The sequence below is a fragment of the Semicossyphus pulcher genome, unplaced genomic scaffold (assembly GCF_022749685.1).
Source record: "Semicossyphus pulcher isolate SPU_LCO1_2020_fin unplaced genomic scaffold, fSemPul1.0.p SCAF_25, whole genome shotgun sequence".
NCBI lineage: Eukaryota > Metazoa > Chordata > Actinopteri > Labriformes > Labridae > Semicossyphus > Semicossyphus pulcher.
The window spans coordinates 25611-47628 of NW_027211699.1; the positions used below are offsets into that span (position 1 = coordinate 25611).

Consider the following 22018-nt stretch of genomic DNA (forward strand, 5'->3'; position numbering starts at 1 on the left):
TTACGCTTATAATTTAGATCTTATATGACACATGAGCTAATTAACTATGTCCCTAACCAGTCATTATACTGGTATGTTTTCATAAACCTTTGGCATGCGGCCACAAAGACATACCTTTAGTTCATCAAAGGTCCAGAGAAGAGCCTAGGAGATTCTCTTCCACAGGACACTAATTAACGGCAGCGGAAAAAGCAGAAACAACAGAATAAGTGTTTCAGTGTCATATTTGTGGTTGGCCTGAATGACGTCCATCGCCGTGGACACCGCAGACCAAAATAAAAGAAGCCTTTTCCTCCACTGAGGGGATAAGATCAGACGACTGCACATAACACAAGCCAGACGATGATGTGGTTCCACAACAAGGTCCAGAAAGCCGCTGGGATGGACAAGACCAACCGGGTAAGACGGCTTTAGATTTTATTTAGAAACATGATCTAACAATGTGTTTGACTTTAAACATTCATGTTTTTAATGATTTTACACTGGGTGGTTACTCATTTATGAGTTTGTGGACATGTAAAAGTACTTTTAATTTTCCTCTATATATTTTTGTATAGGTTGGCTTCACCAAGGACGAGGCAGCTCTCTTAGAAGTGCTTTAATTAGTTTTCTGTGTGAATTTAGTTAAGTTAATGTGAGACTACTTTTGCATTTGTAATGAATATTTCTTTCAAACTGAGAATCTAACAGATGTCACCATGTCTCTGACATCCTGCAGGAAGTAGCAAGTTCACATTAAACCACATCTATAGGTCGAATTAAAGGCCGATTTTAGGCCACTCTGTGCTACAAAACTTAATTTACTTTGATTTTTTTCTGGTCATTTTAAAACGTGCAGATACTTTCTTATACATAATGAGACATGTGTAATAAATGTATTTACACAGTATTTTACTGATTTTCAATGTCACATTAGTTATGAATTAGCTTAGGCACCCTAAAGTACACACAAATAATAAGTCGTAGGGGTTAAGTCCAATTGCTTGACCATGACTATGTCCATTTGTTATTAATGACATGACCTCTACAAAATGAAACACATTATGTTAAACTGGGGTCATTTTTTTTATGATGCACGTGTCTGTGAAAAAAGTTTTAATGTGATATTAGTTCATGGGTAAATAATGTTGCACTATAACTTTAAGCAGATATTAGTCATGGGGATACTGATGTGTCTGTAATGAGAGGTTATGGTTTTATTGTGTATTTACACAATATATTCAGCTTTATCTTTAAGGAACTTCAGTGATTTATGTGTCATTTAAATACTAGTTTGTTATTCACGTTTGTTGGTTAAGTCCTTTACATCCATTTCCTTTAAAAGTCACTTTGAGCCTGTGGACTCTCTTCCTCTTAGTTAATTTGTGAGTTGATTCATCTCTCCCGCCCATCAGAAAGTCCTGCTGCTGGTCTCCATGTTGCTGCTGTCTCAGCTGGCCTGTGATGCTCACAGCATGTCTGAGTGCTGCAGACAACCCTCCCCCTCCTGCCGCCTCTACGTGCTGCTGTGTCGCTCCGGCAGTAAGACGTTGGGAGGAACGCTCACAGGTGATGCCGCCGCCGGCATCCTCACTCTGGGTAAACGGAAAGAAGACGTGGACCGTCTGCAGAGCCGCCTCAACCAGCTTCTCCATGTGTCCAGGAACCCGGCAGCAGGGATCCTGACGATGGGGAAGAGGGCGGAGGAGAGGTCTGCAGAGTACTCGGACTGGATGTCTCAGGCTGGAGTCACCATCACAATGCCAATTTAAACTAAATGCCTCGTGGCAGAAGCACACTGGGACTATTTTCTGCTCATGTATAAACAGTTTGTGTCTTTCTTTGGACTGAGTCTTTTTAGATGTGGTGGTTTGAATGTCTGTCTGTCTATAAGATAAGAAAGATGTGTAATATTGTACATAAATAGAGAAGGCCTTGTAGTGTAATAAAAACTGTAGAGCTGAAAACGTGGATTTTATCATTCTTGGGTGGTTTTCTGGGGTTAGAATGATTCTCTTTACAATTTCTTACATTTTGTGTAAATGGACTAAGACTTTGTGTTTGTTTTTCACTTCAGCGGGAGTCGGTAGACATGAATCTCTGGAGCTCTCAGGGGCTAAACATTATCCCTCTTAAAAGCATGCAGCTGGAAACAGTATGCTAACAGTTAAGTCCACTGATAGATGCACTTTGGACTGTGTGAAAATTGTTGTTCCATGTACACATAAGGCTTGAAATTGAGTTGAGTTTGATGGTCACAGGCAAGAATGACTTCCTGTGGCGTTCTGTGGTGCATCTCGGGGGAATGAGTCTTGTGCGAGACATTGTCCAAGATAACCCGTAACTTGGACAGCATCCTCCTCTCTGACACCACCGTCGGAGAGTCCAGCTCCACCCCAACAGCATCACTGGCCTTGCGGATCAGTTTGTTCAGTCTGTTAACGCCAGCCACCCTCGGCCTGCTGCCTGAGCACACAGCAACCAGGATTGCTCTAGCCACCAACTAACCCTAACCCAACTAAATGAGAGGATTCAAAGATTAACTCCCCCTCGCCAACTCCGTCATTTTTGTCCCTGAGACTCAGAGCAGTGTGGGAATAAAGAAGACCACAAGATGGTGCTGATAAGACAGTGTTACAGGTGGTATAGAGTAAGGATACCTTCCTTGTGCATGTGCTGTAAATAAAGCAAAGATGTTTCTTCCATCACTTCAGTTCGCCCCAACCTGTGTGTCGAGCTCTGTAGCACAAAACTATTAGCACAAATGTTATTAGCACTTGCTAACTAAGATTTTTAACAACAGTTACATTTTTAAAGCTTAACACGGAGAGTCTTGGGGGTTCAGAATGTTTTCAATAAGAATGTTATCATTCATATTCCACACAACGCTTTCATTTTGCAGCCCTTTTCTCCACCAAATATGTCTTTGCTTTTAGCCTAAGCAATGTTTGCGATACTATTTATGCTATTTATTTCCTGTCATATGTCAAACATGACACCTTTTTTTTTTTACTTGATGTAAACAGTTTTATTTTTCACAATTTGCCTGTTCAATGAATCAGCCCAAAGTCCCACCCCCCTGTTCAGACGACTTGTGTGACTGGCCTCTGCTTGTGCACAGCCTGTTTTTGCATGATGCATTATTATGCTGAATTATACTTTAGGTTTTGGTTCACAGTCGAAGGTAAATGGATAAATATTCAACCAGCAAAAACTGCTCTGACAAAGGACCATTATACAAAATGATTCAGGAACTGAAAAGACTGCAGCTGTTGCTCAATGTGCAGACGATATAGCCGGCCTAATCACTTAATGGGTCTCTGTAGCTGATAGTTAGTCATAGCTACCTGGTACCTACACTGACATACTTATTTGTTTGTTATTTTGGGGAACTTTTTATTTCATTATTATTTGTCCATGACAACAGAATTGCGTTAATCTTGGAACATGCTTGGGAACTAGCTTGTTAAAGACAGCTGTCTGACAGTAAGCATCTGTAGCTAGTCCTCTAATTGGACACACTGCAGAGTAAATCCAAGCACACAGAAAGGAGGACACACAGAAAGGACTGCATGGCGGCAGCATGTGACAGCAAACACCTCGTCTTTTCCCCACAGCCTTCAGAATGTTGCTTCTGCTGGCTATAAATCTGACAAAACGACAGGCTCAATGAAACCCAAACAGATTTTTGAAAGCTAATCCCACTTAAAACACTTGATATGAAAACTAACGTTAATTTAAAATTGCCGTGTTTTGTGACCTTTCAAGTGTTCATGTAGATTTTAATTACCTGTGTGTCGATGAAATGTCAGGCCTCAGTGGACGTGTGATTGTGCTTTGCACTCCGCTGTGGAACCGAAAGTACGGTGGTAATTGACAAAGGTGCTACACAAAGAAGCAGTGAGAGCAGTTATTCAGACATGCCATCAGTGGGTTAATGTGTGGCCATGAAGGCTTATACACCGTCCAACACCGCCTTTATGTGATCGGAGTTTCTTTATGTGCAGCCGAGGGAGCAAAGAAAATGTTCAATACCACGATGAAGACGTAGAGCTGAAGCTGCTGACCAACATCAAGCTTCGCATCATGCACTGGAGTGTCATCGCGTCAGATGACGAATCATCGCCCAGTGCAGCTCTTTGTGTAGCCTGACCTCTGACCTCAATTTGTCCATAAAAGAGCAGAAAACGCACAAACTCTGCACGGACACAAAAGAGGTCTTGTCTTTCATGTTGCTGCATATCCACTGCAACCTACACATGCTGAGGCTCTTTTAGGCTGCATACATATTCAAATATACACTCTTTTTAATTCAACCGATGAATGGGCAACAGTTTGAAGTGTGCAGCCTGAGCACCAGCATCTTTTACCTCCCCAATTAGGAGTGTTTTAAAAAGACACAGCGGTGGAGAGAGAGATAGAGGGAGAGAAAGCGAGGGCAGATCGAGAGAAAGTGATTTACAATAACTTCTCCAGGGAGGGATAAGTAGGAGGTGCAGGTTTGGTACGAGAGAGATAACTAATATATTTACAGTGTGTGGAAAAGGGGGATGGTTCAGGCTTTTGTGCGAGAGACAGAGAGAGGGAGAGAGATAGGCAGAGGGCTCGGAGATGGCAGGAATCATGGTGAGTGGAGTTACACTGACTGAAGAGGAGCTGAGGCTTCACTGTCACACTGGAGCAGGGAAGGATGCGCAGCAGAAACCCCAAAGCTCCTGAGTCTGTGCTTGGAGAAAAGCTTTAGAGAAATACAACACCTTGGAGAAGAAATACAATATAGATAAGAAACTACTTGCACCGCAGAAGGACAAAAGAGCCAAAGGAGAGGAATCGTGGTTCTCTTTCAGGTTTCTTTGGGGATAAGAGACGAACTACTGGACACGGTTCTCTGAGAGTCTGCCGTCTTCTCTTCAGTGACAAGATGCCTGTGATGAAAGGCCTCCTGGCTCCACAAAACACCTTCTTGGACACCATCGCAAACCACTTTGATGGCACTCGTAAGTATATTCTGTAGAAGAGATTTCCATTAAAGTCTACTCTTGTCCCTGATAAATGTGTCTAAAACCTTTTGTGCATCCTCTCTGGATGTGTGCATCTTTGGATATCTGCCTTTGCTTTTTCTTTCAGTCTATTCTCTTCAATTATAAATGGTGACATTTTTTCTCTCCATTCACACTATTGAATTGAAATTGTGATTCCCTCAAATGGATTCCTTTCAATTTTAAAGCTGCGACTCTACCAGCCATCCCTCAGCTTTTAGGTTTTTCGCCTTTGGCACTTTGTAACCCAGTTTAGGGTCGACTGGCACTGACAACACTGCCGTCGCCAAATGTGTCCAACAGTGGTGAGATCCAATTATAAGACTGCAAGTTATGAGAGCAAAGTAGGAAGAGAAATGGAGGAGGACAGTGCATGAGAGGATCATATATATTTACACGGAAGAGCCACTTGTTGAGTTACAGCGCTGCGTATTAGAATCGTGTACGTTAAACAAAGAAATCATGTTCTTTCAGCAGGTTTCAATGTTTTTCTTACAGTCGAATTCAACATAATTTTTTAGTATAGCATTCAAGATGCACGATATGTTTGTATCTTCCTCACCTTAAAATTTTGTGTGCTTTTGCCATATATTGGACAAATGTTGTAACAGTGGCACAAAAGGGTCTAAATTATGAAGGTCCATGCAAATAAGGCGACACGTGCTCATATTTGAGTGAAAATTTTATGTTTGATGCTGCTGAAAAAATGTTTTGAAAAAGTATTTAATGATTATGTAATTCTACCATTATGTGGTGGAAGTGAGGAGATGTATTACACTATAGACTAAACAACAAATACAGAGCGATGACGGCACTTTAAATTCCTTTACATGTGTAAATTCAGCAGCAACATTATTTTCACATTTACAGAAGCCAGTCTCCTTGTTCCATAGTGTTTAACTCCAGGGGACCTTTTTCCAAAAAAGCATGCATCACATAAATATGTATCATTTAGATGCACTCGGACACGCCGTCACACACACTGCAAACACGAGCTGCTGCTGCATTATTAAAATATACAGTCAGACAATGCTTGTTTATTTTCATGCTTCAGCAGTGATGATGCTCACCTGCTGCTCGTACATTCTGACCCTACAGTTTCGCTGGTTTATGTTTTGTTCCTGCCCCACCAGTCCAAGTCTGATATTTCCCATCATACCTCAGAATCCGTACAGTACAGAGAGTCATTAGCATCACTGGAGCTCGCTCCAAACATGATGAGAGTGCGACAGAGTGTGTGCGGGTCAGACTGTCTTTTACAACTTAACAAATTGACAAATTCAGTGTGAAGACACTATGGCTGTCTGTATCTCCCTTGCGCACGCACACACACACACACACACATGCACAAAAGTCCTCCATCTTTTTTCACGTTGTCTTGCCCTTGCTGTCTGTTCAACACACACACACGCACACACACACAAGTACATAAAGTTGCACATAGCCTGGCAGACATTTCAGCTGCCAGAATACTTCTGCATGTAAGTGGGCGAATTGACCAAGTAGCTGTGTGTGTGTGTGTGTGTGTGTGTGTGTGTGTGTGGGAGGTGAAGGGTACGGTGGCCGGCAAGGGCAAACGCGCTGCAACACCCCAAACGATTTCGATTAGAAGAAACGAGCTGCAAATTCAGAAACTATGTAAATTAAAAAACACCAGCAAAAGTCCAAAACAAATGCAACGACAGAAACGCGCAGCAAATAAAAAAAACCTGCTGCAAAAAGCCAAAACAAATACATTAACATCAAACGCGCTGCAAATACAGAAACGATGCAAAGTCAAAAACACTCAAACCCAGAAAACACATGCAAAAGAAAAACGCTGCAAATACAGCCCTCACAACGGAAGTGCTCCAGGCCTGTAGGGGGCGCTCGGTGTGACAGGTTTATTATCAACGGGAGAGAGAGGGAAACGTGAGAGTGAAAGTATTACTTCTTAGACTTTCTAATGTTAGACGCTGCTGGAACGGAGCGTCTCTGTTGGTCATGTACTACTGACAACTTTAAAACATGAATAAAGAATTCACACAACTTTTGTTGAGACACGGCTCCTGATCAACTGATAGCTTTGCTAAAGAAACCGCTGCTAATTATAGCTTCCGTTAGCCGTACAGCTAGCGGTTCTTTATGATTACTCTGTCCGGCTTGGCGTCAAATTGTTTAAAGGGAAGATAAATATGTAAAAAGTAATTACGCTGAAAAGCAACACTGCTGCTGCAAATAAGGCAAGAGAGGAACGCTGCAAAAGAAAAAAAGTGATAATGTAACAACAACATATAGTACCTCTTACACACTAACAATGATACACATGATTTCAGTTGTATACAGGATCCACAGATACATTAACTTCATGAATGAAATGCGAGGAAATAACTTTATTTGGCTAAATATAATTAAAATGAATTAATAAATTTGATTTAATCTTTGATAAATACCTACAGACCAATGACTGTATATATAGATGGACAACGCGTCTCCATCTGCTCCCATTGTACGAAATTGATGCCAAAATAGCCCCTGTGATAGGTGCTGCCATCTTGCGATGGCGACGTCATATGGAGCCAGACTCTGTGCAGTAGAGAACGGCGAGTGAAGCGGCCGTAGCCACTTCCGCTAACCCAAACACACACTTAACTTACCGAAAAAACAGCAAGGATCCCGCACACCGGCATTTTTAACAGCAGAACAGCTTCTCTGTGTTGGTCTGCGGTTAACGTTCACAGGTATGGAAACTTCAATGACTGTAGTGATTGTTTTAGTGACGTTTCCACTCGCGGTGTTCTTGTTAACTCAACTAGCAAAAGGTAGTTCGAGTGACTGGGGTTATCTCGTCCGCAGCGGAAGCCTCGGCCTGTGTGCCAGATTAACTGGTGCTTGAATTAACTGGTGACGGTTACAGGTGTGTGTGGGCGTGGCTTATGAGTCCATTGTACACAAACAAGGAAATAAATGACTGTACTTCTTCGCTGCTGTATTTCATTAATTAATGTGTCTTTTGAGACATTGTGAGACACACAGTTTGCTGGAACATTCATTTTTCTGTGGACAACATTACAGAGACAGTAGTGGACCGTGCACTCGCCACCGCTGATCGCTACAAGCGTGTCGTCTTTGCTTCTGTTTTCTTAAAATAACGTAATGCCACGGAAACATCGAGTAAATAGAGAGGATAGTCAAATCGATGAATGCGTCACAATAACTTAAACTCAATACATCTAAAGCATGAGTCATCTGTGGTGTAAAAGAACAGATTAACTGGTCAGCTGAAGTTTGAATTGAAGTGGCTGTGTTTGCAAAGGCCATCATCGTCCACAGAAAAATGAATGTTCCAGCAAACTATGTCTCACAATGTCTCAAAAGACACCGATTAATTAATTAAATACAGCAGCGAAGGAGTAGTCATTTATTTCCTTGTTTGTGTACAACAGACTCATAAGCCACGCCCATACACACCTGTGACCGTCACCATTTAATTTAAGCACCAGTTAATCTGGCACACCGGCCGAGGCTTCCGCTGCGGACGAGATAACCCCAGTCACCCGAACTACCTTTTGCTAGTTGAGTTAACACGAACACTTTGCTGTACTCGGAGCCCGAGACCGGACAGAGTAATCATAAAGAACCGCTAGCTGCACGGCTAACAAAAGCTACAATTAGCAGCGGTTTCTTTAGCAAAGCTATCAGTTGATCAGGAGCCGTGTCTCAACAAAAGTAATGAATTCTTTGCTCATGTTTTAAAGTTGTCAGTAGTACATGACAAACAGAGACACTGAGAAGTAATACATTCACTGTCTCGTCTCCCTCTCTCTCCCGTTAATAATAAACCTGTCACACCGAGCGCCCCCTACAGGCCTGGAGCACTTCCGTTGTGAGGGCTGTATTTGCAGCGTTTTTCTTTTGCACGTGTTTTCTGGGTTTGTGTGTTTTTGACTTTGCACCGTTGTATCTGCATTTGCAGCGCGTTTGATGTTAATGTATTTGTTTTGGCTTTTTGCAGCTCATTTCTTCTAATCGAAATCATTTGGGCTGTTGCAGCACATTTGCCCTTGCCAGCCACCGTAGAAGGGGCCATAAGACAGAAAGATGGCCCCAGAGCAGACCACCATTCAATTTCAGAACTGCAGTGAATTTTTTCCGTGCTGAATTGAAATCCCTTTTGTGTGATGAAAACCAGGCATAACTGCTGAGCTGAAAGTCTATTTAAACTCATGTCACTATGCAGATGGTTAACACAAATATCCACACTGTGAAAGTGAAGTGAAGGCTGAGCTCAGGGGAACAGAGGTGGCATCACATGAGCCAGATGTGTGAGCAGGGAAGTTAATTAAAATGAATTATTCAGAGGAGCCAATCAGATATCAACAAAGGTCTTTAAGAGCAGAAAAAATATATTTACATTATTTATCTAATCAATTTCCACATGTGAGTATAAGTCATTAAAGAGGGGGTGTTATGCTGTTTCACATTTTAAGACATAATGTTACAATGTTGGATGTCCAGACTAAACGTGGGTGAAGCTTTAAATCTGTAGGTAAAAGTATGTTGGGGTAATCCCCAGGCTTCTTAGCTCAGTCTGCAGGCTGCTGTGAACGACAGGTTTCACAGTTTTTCCTACACGCTGCACTTTGTGACGTCACAAAGTGCAGCCTCAGCAGGCTTCAGAGAGCTGACCAATCTGAAGAAAGCGGGCTTGTAGGGGCGGGGTTTCTCAAAGGGACAGGGCTGACAGAGTCGTTTCAGGCAGAGGCTATGCTAAGCTACTCCACAGGTATTGCAGAGTGAAATATGAAGCTTGAAATTGGCATAATACCCCACCTTTAAAGTCTAATACAATGTACAGAAAGCTGTAGTTTTTTGTCATCCCTCCCTGTCGACAGCGTCTCCTGCTAATTGGTGGAATCGGTGCTGGAATTGCATCTTTTTCCTCCTCAGTGCCGTCTTAAATAATAAGTGCTGAGAGTCATTGTGTCAAGTGGCTGCAATTTAGTGACTGAATGGAAGCATATTAGAAGAATGCACAGCGGGATTAGAGATGATGGAAGTGATTCACTGGCTGATTAACTGTAATGATACTAGTAAAATAATTCACAACATAGACATCTGTATTGACCGACAAAGAGTCACTTAGTTGATTGATTGAAAGATGCACAATTCTTTGTCTTTGGTGGCTCCTCTCTTGATTAACATGAAGCAACAGAAACAGGCTGAAATAGAGGAAAGACAAGTTTGTAACGGATCGCACTAACATATATTCCTCTGTTCATGGAGATTAAAGTTAAAGCAGAAATCTGACTGATTTGCATTCATAATGAAAACATTCATGAGCGTACGCGATCAGGTAATTGAAAAAAAGAAATCTGCACATTTAGCTTTAAAGTCTTCAATTAAGCTGCATTTCACTGAATCCCCTCTTTTCATGTTGTAAGCACTTAAGCAATCACTGTCATTCAAATCCTTTCAAAGCGTCATGAACCAGAGCAAGGCGGATACTGCAGATCCTTCACTGGATTCGTCTGTGTTGCAAAGGGGAACCGTGTCTCTGTAACCCTGCGGATGCAAATTGCAGCATCGGCATATACTTCATACTTCTGCACAAATCACTATGGCAACACAAGCCGGGAAAGATCTTAATTTATTTTCTTCAGAGATTAACTCGGAGCAGGTAGAAGATAACCACACATCACTAATTGCACATCTTTACCTGTGGCAGAAACACTTGTTAACACGCTTCAGTGCTATCTAAATGCTTTTATTACTATCTCTCTGAGTTATAACAAAGCATCATCGGTTCATGATGGTGGGATTCTGCTGTTGTTTTCCTCACTGTAAACCCGGGAGTGCTTCACCCCATCATTTACTTTAACAATCATCCTGCTGCTAGTTCATAAGGAAGAATTAAATTGTGTAGTTTACTTTATTTCCCAGCTCTGAATCCTCACAGCCTTCCTAATTGATTAATGTGAAGAAACAAAAGAGGCATAAAGCATCTTGCAGATAACATTCACAGTTTTACGGTTTAATTATTTTCTTCTGCTTCACCACCCACACTCACTGCCCTTAAGTGACCCTCAGAAGTTCTAGCAGTTTGCGGCAATATTTAATGGTTTTATTCTCCCAAACAAAGCTCTGAGTTGTTTTCACAAAGGTTTTGACCTCCATCACTGTTTCTCTGGCACAAAAGCCTCCTTTTAGATTCAGAAATGTTTCTTTTATGTGCTGCTGGAGAAGCGAGGATGAGATTTGGGTTAAAATGCTTCTAAACATTTGTGATTTTTTTATAGCCTATATGACATCAATATTTAAACACAGTGAAATGTCTATTTAAAGAGGGAGTATTATGCTGTGTCACATTTTAAGATATATATATGTATATATATATATATATATAGTTTTTTCTACAGCCTCAGCATGCTTTGGAGAGCCAGCCAATCAGAAGAAAGTGGGCTTGTAGGGGCGGGGTTTCTTAAAGGGACAGAGCTGACTGATCGTTTCAGGCAGAGGCTGTATGAGGGCCTGCATAGAGCTCCAGTGTGAGAAAAATTATGTGTTTTTTTAACTGTAAATTATGCTAAGCTACTCCACAGGTATCACAGAGTGAAAGCTTGAAATTAGCATAATACCCCCCCAATAAACTAATTATTTCTTATACGCAGCAATTAAGTTTGCTTTGTTTATGTTCATGTTAAAGGAGAAGTTCGATTTTAAACCTGGGCCCTATTTTTCACAAATTTGTGTGTCGAAATGACTCATAAGAACAAAAACTTTTGGAATCGGTCCAGTAGATTGCCTCCGCCGCCGCGATACGGCCGCAATGGCAGCAACATAATCCCCAGGGGCAATTGCGCCCTTTCAAAGTAGGTCCCCCAAAAGTGCTTGTGTTTTGCCGCTGAGAGGCTCAGATTGTTACTCCGGGTGTCCGACAACATTACGGAAATGATCCCTACAAAGATTGTCAATTTTTTCAAAGAGAAAGATCCTTTTTGTGTAACCAGAAACAGAAGTCTCGCTCTGAAAATCCCGCGGGTGGTGAGATGTTACCTGAACAGCACGGGGGAAACGTGAGTTAGAGTTGGGGAGAGGATTTGGTAGAGATTGTTCTGTTGGTGTACAGAAAGCGTATGTTAGTGTATTAGTTTTATCCACCTCTGCCTGTTGCCCCCCCCCCCTCTCCTCATTCTCGCTTCAAATTCCATGAGCTCTTCGTCCATGTACGCTGGCTCTAATAAATAGGGACGGCCATCAAATTCAAATACCCCATCTTTATCGTCAAAATCAGGTAAATATTCAGCCATGGCTTTTGAAATATATTCTTGCTGGCAGTCCTCTATGTAAACAAATCCTCTATTCAACTCTTATGGAAATGGGCACTTTTAGTGGATGTACTTTGATTGAGCGCAATTGCCCCTGGGGATTATGTTGCAGCCATTGCGGCCGTATCGTGGCTGCGTCAGAGGCTATCTTCTGGACCGATTCCAAAAGTCATTTTGAGACCCGAATTCGTAAAAATAGGGCCCAGGTTTAAAAATATCGAACTTCTCCTTTAAGAGTTGATGACATAGGCTTGGGGAAACAGCTAGACAAGCTCTGCCTTATGGGAAAACTGCTAACCAGCACAAATGGAGCTCATAAATATATACTTGCAACATTTTATGGGGAGTTATGAATCAGACTATTTCTTGTCGAGCACCAATAACTTCCTGGAGATCTTATCTGGCAACTGCTAGTTTATTAGGTACATCCATCTTAAACTGAAGCAGTGTAATGCAACAGTCCTGCAATAAATCTTTAAATGCATCAAGATTTTTATGCCAATTTTTTGTTTACACTGGTTTGACTTTCAGGTCAGTTTGCAAGGTGTAGTTTGTGATGCTGGGCTGTATTGCATTATACAAAAGTGCTTCTGTTGTTTACACAGAAACACATAGAAACAATTGCCAGTATAACACAATAGAATTTAACAACGCCACAAACTCTATAATGAAGGTATAAAATATGCAGAACTGTTAGTTTAGATGAATGTACCTAATTACTGTAGCTAGAAAAACCAGACGACACTCTAGGAACTAACTGGTCCCAAAACAATATATAGTCAGTCACATGTATGTGTGTGTCTGTGTGTGTGTGTTTGTGTCTCTAGCTGCATAAATACTCAAATCCATTACCTAACTGATAGCTGGATGAAAACATGCTCCACATGCTAATTACTGACATAGCCTTAGTCCCCCATGGAGCCCGTGGAGCCAGCTGAGGCCCTGCACATATCCCTCAGACTTCATACAGACCACCAGCTCACATCAAAGCCCCTCTGATGTCGCCTGCACTGGGCTATTTCTAGGGGGGCTGAGCTGAAAGTAGACAGACTCAGATAAAGAGCGAAAAAGTTGTTTTCGGTGCTACATCAACAAATTGATTGAACATGGAGGAAAGGACGAGGGAAACAAAGAATCAGCTGTGGCCATCTCAAGCTTCGTCACAGCATTTAAATATTGCCTTTGATTTCCCCAAGGTCACACAGCAGCTTTAACCTCAACCTCAGTCCTCTTTTATTTCCCTTACAGACAGTAACTTCCTGCTGGGAAACGCTCAGGGCCGCCATGGCTACCCCATCGTGTACTGCTCTGACGGCTTCTGTGAGCTGACCGGCTTTGTTCGCAATGAGGTGATGCAGAAAACGTGTACCTGCAGCTTCCTGCACGGAGCCGAGACCAACGAGAGCGTGATCCAGCAGGTGGACAAAGCTCTGGAGGGCCAGCAGGAGTGCCAGGGAGAAGTCTGCTTCTACAGAAAAAGTGGTGCGGATAGATGAGTAGAGATGTTGAGTTAGCCATATTGTTCTTTGTATTTCAGCCTTTGAAGAAATCCAATCCCCAATTTGTGCTGGATAATCATTATTTAATTCCTTGTTAATGTCCTCAGGAAATCCCTTTTGGTGCCTGCTGGACATCGTGCCAATTAAAAATGAGAAAGGTGAGGTGGTGCTGTTCCTCTTATCCTTCAAAGATGTCAGTGAAACCCATGGGAAGAGTCGCCGCTACAGCCGAGGAGACGGTGAGGCCCGGCTGCATGCTTTCCCTCACTATCAGCAGTTTAATTTAGACTACTAAATCTTCAAAATGCCATGCTGCTTTATTAATTTATGCAATTAGGCATCTACATTATTTCAGTGGATATTCTGATTGTGCTCACAGGAATGTCAGATGCTGCTCACGAGAGCAGTAAAAGCAATCGATCCCACTTTTCCCAAGCTCGAGAGAGGGGGAGGACGATCCTGCACCATCTCAGCAACCTGTTCAGTAAGAGGCGCAAGAGGAAACTGAGCAGCGTGAGTGCACACGCCAGGCTTACAATACAATACATGTACAATAGTTCATGATTTATTATAACTGAGCAATGTTTGGCTACTTCGCTTTAGCATTTTTTGTATAGTTACTATTGACAAATGACAAAAAAGTAGGATTAAATGCCTGGCCTCGTCTCTGTCTCTTTTCTCTTTGAAAACGCACCTTCATACATGAAAGTACTTCTGCTCTATCAGCAAGTTCATGGGCGTAACATGTTTATTCCAGTCTATTTAATCTGTGATGATGATGATGATGATGATTATTATGATGATGAACATCGACAATCATCTCAGGTTTACTGGCTACCCACAGTGCTCCATGCTGAGCTAATTACAGTCTGCCAGCATTGCCTCACAAGGCGCTGAATAAATTGTGCATTATTTGACCTTTTTCATTATCAGTTTTTTTCTCATCCTAAGAATTCATTCACTTCAGCTTCTTAATGTGATCTTTGTGTCCTGTGTCTTCCAGAGCGTGTTTCAGAAACCCTCTCTCCCCGAGTACAAGGTGGCTGCTGTGAAGAAGTCCCGCTTCATCCTGCTGCACTACAGCATCTCCAAGGCCTTGTGGGATTGGCTCATTCTACTAGCGACCTTCTACGTAGCCGTGGCCGTGCCCTACGACATCTGCTTTGTCAGTCACGACGAGGGCAGCGACCACCACTCTCTCGTCAGTCGCAGCACTATTGGCACGGACATCGCAGTGGAGATGCTCTTCATACTCGGTTTGATATATTCATTATGAATGCAACGTAAATCCTTTGTAGTTGGCGATTGTGTTCTCATTTCTGTCAGTAAGATAATTAGTAGCTTGAACATTTTCTATTTTAAAGTGCCACACAAGCACACCTCCATGTTGAAGCATCTTGAGCAACATTTACAGTTTAGACATCTATATTTTCCAGTGCAGCTGCAGTGGTTTCCTTGGCGATAGCCAACACATAAACCTCCCACGTTTCCTCACCTACGCAGGGTGTCTCTGTTGCTCCAGGTTACCGACCATAATTAGATTTCTCTCACCTCGTCCCACTTTACCTCCAAAGGAAGTGTTATAGCACATCTGTGATGCGTCTCTCTGACTTAAACTCTTTAAAAGTTTCTCTGAGGACTGTCGTTCATGTTCATGCCCAAAAGACCTCAGCTGGTATCACATGCTCTTTGTCTCCTTTTTATCACTTGTATTTTGTGATCCTTTTCTTCTCTTGCTGCTCCCTTACAGACATAATCCTGAATTTCCGCACCACATATGTGAGTCAGTCAGGTCAGGTGGTGTATGACGCCCGATCCATCTACCTCCATTACTGCACCACGTGGTTCTTTGTGGATCTGATTGCAGCCTTGCCCTTTGACCTCCTCTATGTCTTCAACATCACAGTGGTAAGATTGCTGTTTCAATTATCTTCAAGCGCAGCTCGCCCACAGGTTTTTTTTTTTATTCCCGTCTCTTTGAGTTCACTAACTTTTCAACTGGACGCTAAAGTTTTAGAGTTGGTCCCTGTCAGCAGTGGACCGGAGATGATTGTCCCTCTAAGTTGAGCCACTTCACTGAGCACTCTTGTTTATTTGCTCGCTTCAGTTTTATCCTCCAGATCATCATGGGTACTTCTGATTTGACCTCTAGATTATTTTTGACACAGGCCTCTGCTAACACAAAACGACCTCTCTAACTGCAGCCTTGGTCTCCTTTGACCCTGGTTAAAAACTTTCCTCCTAATTGTAGCATTTCTCTCCGACAACTTGCTACATTGCAAACACTTAAAACTCACTGATAAAGGTTGAAAAAGAACAAGGGGATTCAAAATTATCAAGGTTGAAATTTTCCTCTCTCCTTGTCCAGACCTCTCTGGTGCACCTGCTGAAGACGGTCCGTCTGCTGCGTCTCCTGCGCCTGCTGCAGAAACTGGACCGCTACTCCCAGTACAGCGCTGTGGTCCTAACTCTGCTCATGTCTGTGTTCGCCCTGCTGGCTCACTGGATGGCGTGTGTGTGGTACGTTATTGGACGCCAGGAGATTGAAAGCAGTGACCCTGTTACCTGGGACATAGGTGAGCACATCGTGTTTGTATCTTTGTGTGTGTGTGTTTGATAGCTCCAACAGCACTCAGTCAGGAGTATAATGTTCTTCCTTACTGTCTTCCCAAATCGGCCAGTGTTGCTCATCTTGAGTCACGCTTGAATGCCTCTTGCTTCCCTCCTCTTAGTCCAGAGGATGTCCAGGTCACAGAGCAAATCCCATTAGATCACCAGAAATGTGTCATATCAACCGTCACGCGTTATATCACCTACCAAAGATGAAAGGCTCATGCGAGCAGATTTAAAGAAGAAACAAAAACACTGATTCTCCATAATTAGTTTCATGATCGGATTTAAACAAGCATCCTCTGACCTCGTCCACCAGGCTGGCTGCAGGAGCTTGGAAAGCGTCTGGACACACCGTTCATCAACAGCACCATGGGTGGTCCCTCCATGCCGAGCGCCTACATCGCCTCTCTTTACTTCACCCTCAGCAGCCTCACCAGCGTTGGTTTTGGCAACGTGTGTGCCAACACAGACGCAGAGAAAATCTTCTCCATCTGCATCATGCTCATTGGTGGTGAGTATCTTTCTTACAATTCTTACACTTATGATGAGTATTCTGGGGATAACTAACGTTTCTCTGTCTCATCTCCAGCGCTGATGCATGCAGTGGTGTTTGGTAATGTAACGGCCATCATCCAGCGCATGTACTCCCGGCGCTCTCTCTACCACACCCGCATGAAGGATCTCAAAGACTTCATTCGGGTGCATCGGCTTCCTCAGCAGCTGAAGCAGAGGATGCTGGAGTACTTTCAGGCCACCTGGTCGGTCAATAATGGCATCAACGCCAATGAGGTGGGTGAAAAAAAGATGTGTGCTCTCGTGGTTGTTTGGGTATTTTATCCCTAATACAATCTGTTCAAGTGAATCACATTTCGTGTGGGTGCAAGAAATGTCATCCTTAAAATGTGGGTCGCCAAAAATCCTCCTGAGTCTTATTCCATTTCCTTAAGTAGACGGCACGTCGTTGCAAATAGAACTTCAGTAACAAAAGCCAGAACAGATCTAGGAGAAGTTCCCTGTAATTAAAAGGGTAGGAGTTGAAATAGAGAGAATACTCATTAACACCCTCGCTTCCACCATCTGTACATAATGCATTCACTGTTGAAGGTAAAAGACACAGCCTCTGGTTTCTGTGAACACGCTGCCTCTAACACCTCTTGTCTGTTTTTACCGATGTCATGCGGGTGCATCAACCTTTAAAACATTGACAGAAGAAGTTAGCATTTAAAAGATATTATCTTTTAGGTGTGCAGCAAGTGATTTGATCACAAGGGAGAAAAAGAGGACATAACACAGTATTTTGAATCCTGGCAACTGAAGTAATTGGATACCATTTAGCTCTGGTTTCCCCCTATCACCTCTTGACTAGAATTTAGGTACATTGTTTTAAGATTCAAAGAGCTGCCTCTGCTGGCTACCACATGAAATAATGTCACATCAGTTTATTTGTGGGATGAACAACCAAAACAATAAGCAGAAAGTGGCTAAAATCTGGGAAGCATCTGGTTTTAACAGGTGACTTTCAGCCATGTTTTTCAGCTGTCAAATAATATTCCCTGGTATATAATATTCCCTCCTTTTGAACAAACTTTTACGCACATTATATGTCTCTTTATTTGGTGAATTTTTCCACCTTTCCTTTTTCCTAGCTGCTGCACGACTTCCCGGATGAACTGCGCGCTGACATCGCCATGCATCTGAACAAAGACATCCTGCAGCTGCCTGTATTTGAGCGAGCCAGCAGAGGCTGTCTGCGCTCACTCTCCCTGCACATCAAGACCTCCTTCTGCGCTCCTGGGGAATACCTCATACGTCACGGAGACGCCCTACAAGCCAACTATTTTGTCTGCTCCGGGTCCCTGGAGGTTCTCAAAGACGGCATGGTCCTGGCTATTCTTGGTCAGTGTGCACCACCGAGACCAAAACGTTTCCTCTCTTGCTCATTCTGCACCATTTAGCGGTGTTGTAACCCCTCTGTTGTGACTGACACACCCTGCAGGTAAAGGCGACCTCATTGGGGCTGACCTCCCAGAACAGGAGCAGGTGATCAAGACCAATGCAGACGTGAAGGCGTTGACCTACTGCGACCTACAGTACATCAGCGTGAGGGCTCTCAGGGAGGTCCTGGGGCTGTACCCAGAGTACGGCAGCCGCTTCAGCTCCGACATCCACCACAACCTCACCTACAACCTGAGAGAGGGCAGTGAAGCTGACGTAAGGCATTTGCTGTCACATTACTTTGCCACCGAATATATAATGCGTGTTTTTAATTTTGACTTTAATATGTCTAGGGAGTGACGAAGTTTCCATGGTCCTCCAGGCTGTCTCAGGTATGTGAGCCTAATGAAGGTTATTACTTAAGCTTTGAGCTGCCTGACACATCTGGGAACCTCTCATCAAAGAAATATATATATATATTTTTTCCCTCCATCCTCTCCTCAGGGCCGCGCCTCTGTAGACCATAAACTTCCCTTCATTATTGAGGCAGACAATGTGGAGCAGAGAGAAGACGTGAGACTTTCTCAGCAAAGGAAACTCCCTCTGTTACATGAAACAGGCAGCCCTGTCCGTCAGCCCTGCCTCAGCACTCTGTTAGGAGAGGAGCTCCGCCACATCAACGCGCTCCGCCTCTGTCGCTCACCCGTTCAGGTCGGGAGAGGCCGCAGCCCCTCTCCTCAGCCGTTCTTCAACGAGGAGCTCTGTCCGTCTCCTCTGCAAAGTCTTACCACTGACTCGGACCTGAACCATCGGCCTGCCAAGCTACTGATGCCATCCCTGCCCTGCGTTAGTCCGCTGAACCTCAGCCCGAGGTAACGTTTGCATCCTGCTTTACCCGAATATTCTTTTTGAATGTATTAAAAATGATAATAACACTTGGATTTGTGTCTCTGCTAGGGTCGTGGATGGAATCGAGGACAATAGCCACACGTTTCAGTTTAACGTGGAGCAGAGTGAGACAAAGACTAATGTAACAGGTAAACCTCGGCATGCTGCACATATTGGATCGAGGGCTTGAGATTAAACTCTTTTCAGGAACAAATGCTTCACTCTAAATTATGAAATGCTGGTCATCTATGTTCGACCAGCATTGTAATCCTACTTATTTGGGATTAGATGTCGTATTATTTAGGGCATAGTCATTAGTGAAGCGGGTTATTTAGGATCAGCTGTATTCCTCATTTTCATCCTTTTTGCAGACCGCTTTCAGGTGAGTGCTAACCTGCTGCTGGAGACAGAGGAGGTGAGACAGAACATCGGCATACTCAACAAAGAGGTAAGGTTAGCTGACTTCAAATTATAAATGCATTCATTTTTGTATTTAACAGCAGATTTTCCCATTTTCTTCTCAGGTGATCAACTTGAACCACGAAGTATCCAACCTGGCCAAGGAGCTCCATGACATAATGCATTTCCTACAGTCTCACATGACAATGCTTCATTACCCCTCCGCAGTCTCTTCATATTCCTACGGCGTCCAAATGGCTCCCAGTCCCAGTGAGCCCCACGTCCCCTTAAATATCGCCACTGGGCTGCACCTCCACCATGAATCAATCAGCCACCCTGCCAGAAACGTGTGGGGCTGCGGTGGGATGCCCTCCCAGGGCAGAAATCCCTCCTTGCTGCACTCTTCGAGCCCCATGTCATCGTGTATGCACCTGTGCTGCTCTGACCGAGAAGGGACCCCAGCCCAAAGGATACAGAGCCAGTGTGGCCCCTTTCAAACCTCCAGAACGACTCCAAACTCTCCCTACGTGACCCACCAGCATGCCCAGGCAGGTCCATCCCTCCTCACTCCTGCTTTCAGTACTTACCCGGTGATTTGTCAGGCGCAGCAGGTGGCCTACAACACCTCCATTACCACCATTAGCAACTCCCACCCAATTTGTTCCCCAGTAATCTCTGGCTACTCCCACTCATCTCTGAACGTTCAAACCCCCTCTGATCCAACACAAAACCAGACCAACTCCCAGACACCTATCCACTCCTCCATCACCCCCTCTGGCCTGCCGCAGTATCACACCACCTTCAGCTCTCTCAGTCCTTTAAGAGTCCACACTTCAGTATGCACAGGGCACAATCAAAGCCATCAGGGTGCCATCAGTGGCCCCAGGCAAAGTGAGCCTGTAGGATCCAGCCCCATGCACCACATACAGGACCCTGCATGCTCTCTGCTGAGGCAGGTCACAGACAGAGACTGTAGAGCGTCGATGTATCAAGAGAGGTCAGACAATATCGAGTATCAGGACCTCAGCAGCGGTGCTCTAACTGTAGAAGTTCAACCACCTCTGTTGGACATGGAGGGAATCCCAACCCCACAATAACGACCTCAGTGTCTTTGTGTTACCGTGTGATAGATGTGACTTTATGTACGATAAAGTTTTATGACTTTTGGTGTAAAGTTTCCATTAACTTTCTTTCTTTCTGACCAAGTGCATGAACTACTGAATTCCCTCTGCAACAATTGTTTGAAACATTTGTATAGGATTATTATATTCATATTTTTGTATGATGTTGTTAAGTTGTTAGAGATTCTTACTGGTCTGCAGCGACTGTTAGAGGGCAAATGGTTAAATACACAATAATACATGCACACAGTTTGTCCTCATTCAATACATGAGACAAGGGAGAATCAATGTAGATATTTTACTGCTGCCATCATAGCGATTACATCATGTCACTTTGACCAGGCTTGAGATTCAAGTATGCGCTGTATACTGGTGTGAAGCACCACTCAGTGGTGACAGGTGGTTACAACATTCCATTATTCAGCACAGAGGACCAAACCTGGATACTCTTCTGATTGTTCACAGTGAGACTGAGATAAAAGAGAAAACAACTGTACATAAAATATCACATTATTATGTACTGCACATTTCAAGGAGGGTGATTTCTTTGTTACTACCTTTTTATTTTAGCCTTCCCAAACAAATCTGAGCAACCAACAGACCTGAGACCCACTGTGGGCATTGCCATTCTGTGCATCTTAAACCATTTTGAGTTTGGACTTGTTTGAATTTATATTTTCATTTAGTATGTAACCTTTTTGGAACCCTTACAAACTATCATGTTTTAATTTATTGTCCTGCACATTACCTGCTTAAATCCTACACCAACATTCCTTAACAACAGAGAGGTCAAACTCTTCTGATTACCTCTCGCAGAGAACATCCTCTGGGTCTCAATGTTAATCAAAGTGATAAATAAAGAGTTGGACTCTCTACATTATCACTGTACTAGGCTGCATGCATCATTTTAGCATTTTGCCAGCATGATTTTTTTTCAGACTCAAAACATGGTAAGAACGACTGTCTGCCCTTTTCTTCGGGACAGATCAATAAAATTGAATAATATATTCCATGTTCAGTCTGGCCTTTTCCTCAAGGTGTGCATGTTCATCATCGGCACAAACAGCAACAACCAGCATGACCATGTAAATGAGGAACAAAATCCCAGCACAAAGTGATTAAAAGCACACAAGATGTGACAAATATAACATAACTGAAGAAGAAACTGATGTAAAGTACAACAACTGAAAAGGGATTGTGGTGTTGACAAAGACGTCTATTTTCTTGTAAAAGGTATA

General features: G+C 43.2%; 2 protein-coding genes across 2 annotated transcripts; both read left to right on the forward strand.

Moving 5' to 3' along the window:
- Window positions 1–246: 246 nt before the first annotated feature.
- hcrt (hypocretin (orexin) neuropeptide precursor) lies at window positions 247–1841 on the forward strand. The gene is made up of 2 exons (XM_069676256.1): window positions 247–399; window positions 1395–1841. The coding sequence occupies exons 1-2, from the start codon at window positions 343–345 to the stop codon at window positions 1749–1751; spliced, it is 414 nt and encodes a 137-aa protein (XP_069532357.1). The 5' UTR covers window positions 247–342; the 3' UTR covers window positions 1752–1841.
- Window positions 1842–4900: 3059 nt separating this feature from the next.
- Window positions 4901–20756, forward strand: kcnh4a (potassium voltage-gated channel, subfamily H (eag-related), member 4a). Its single transcript, XM_069675721.1, has 16 exons — window positions 4901–4976; window positions 13574–13807; window positions 13932–14063; window positions 14204–14337; window positions 14828–15080; window positions 15575–15732; window positions 16193–16400; window positions 16754–16948; window positions 17027–17226; window positions 18084–18333; window positions 18434–18648; window positions 18726–18764; window positions 18877–19244; window positions 19330–19409; window positions 19632–19708; window positions 19785–20756. The coding sequence occupies exons 1-16, from the start codon at window positions 4901–4903 to the stop codon at window positions 20754–20756; spliced, it is 3591 nt and encodes a 1196-aa protein (XP_069531822.1).
- Window positions 20757–22018: the final 1262 nt, after the last annotated feature.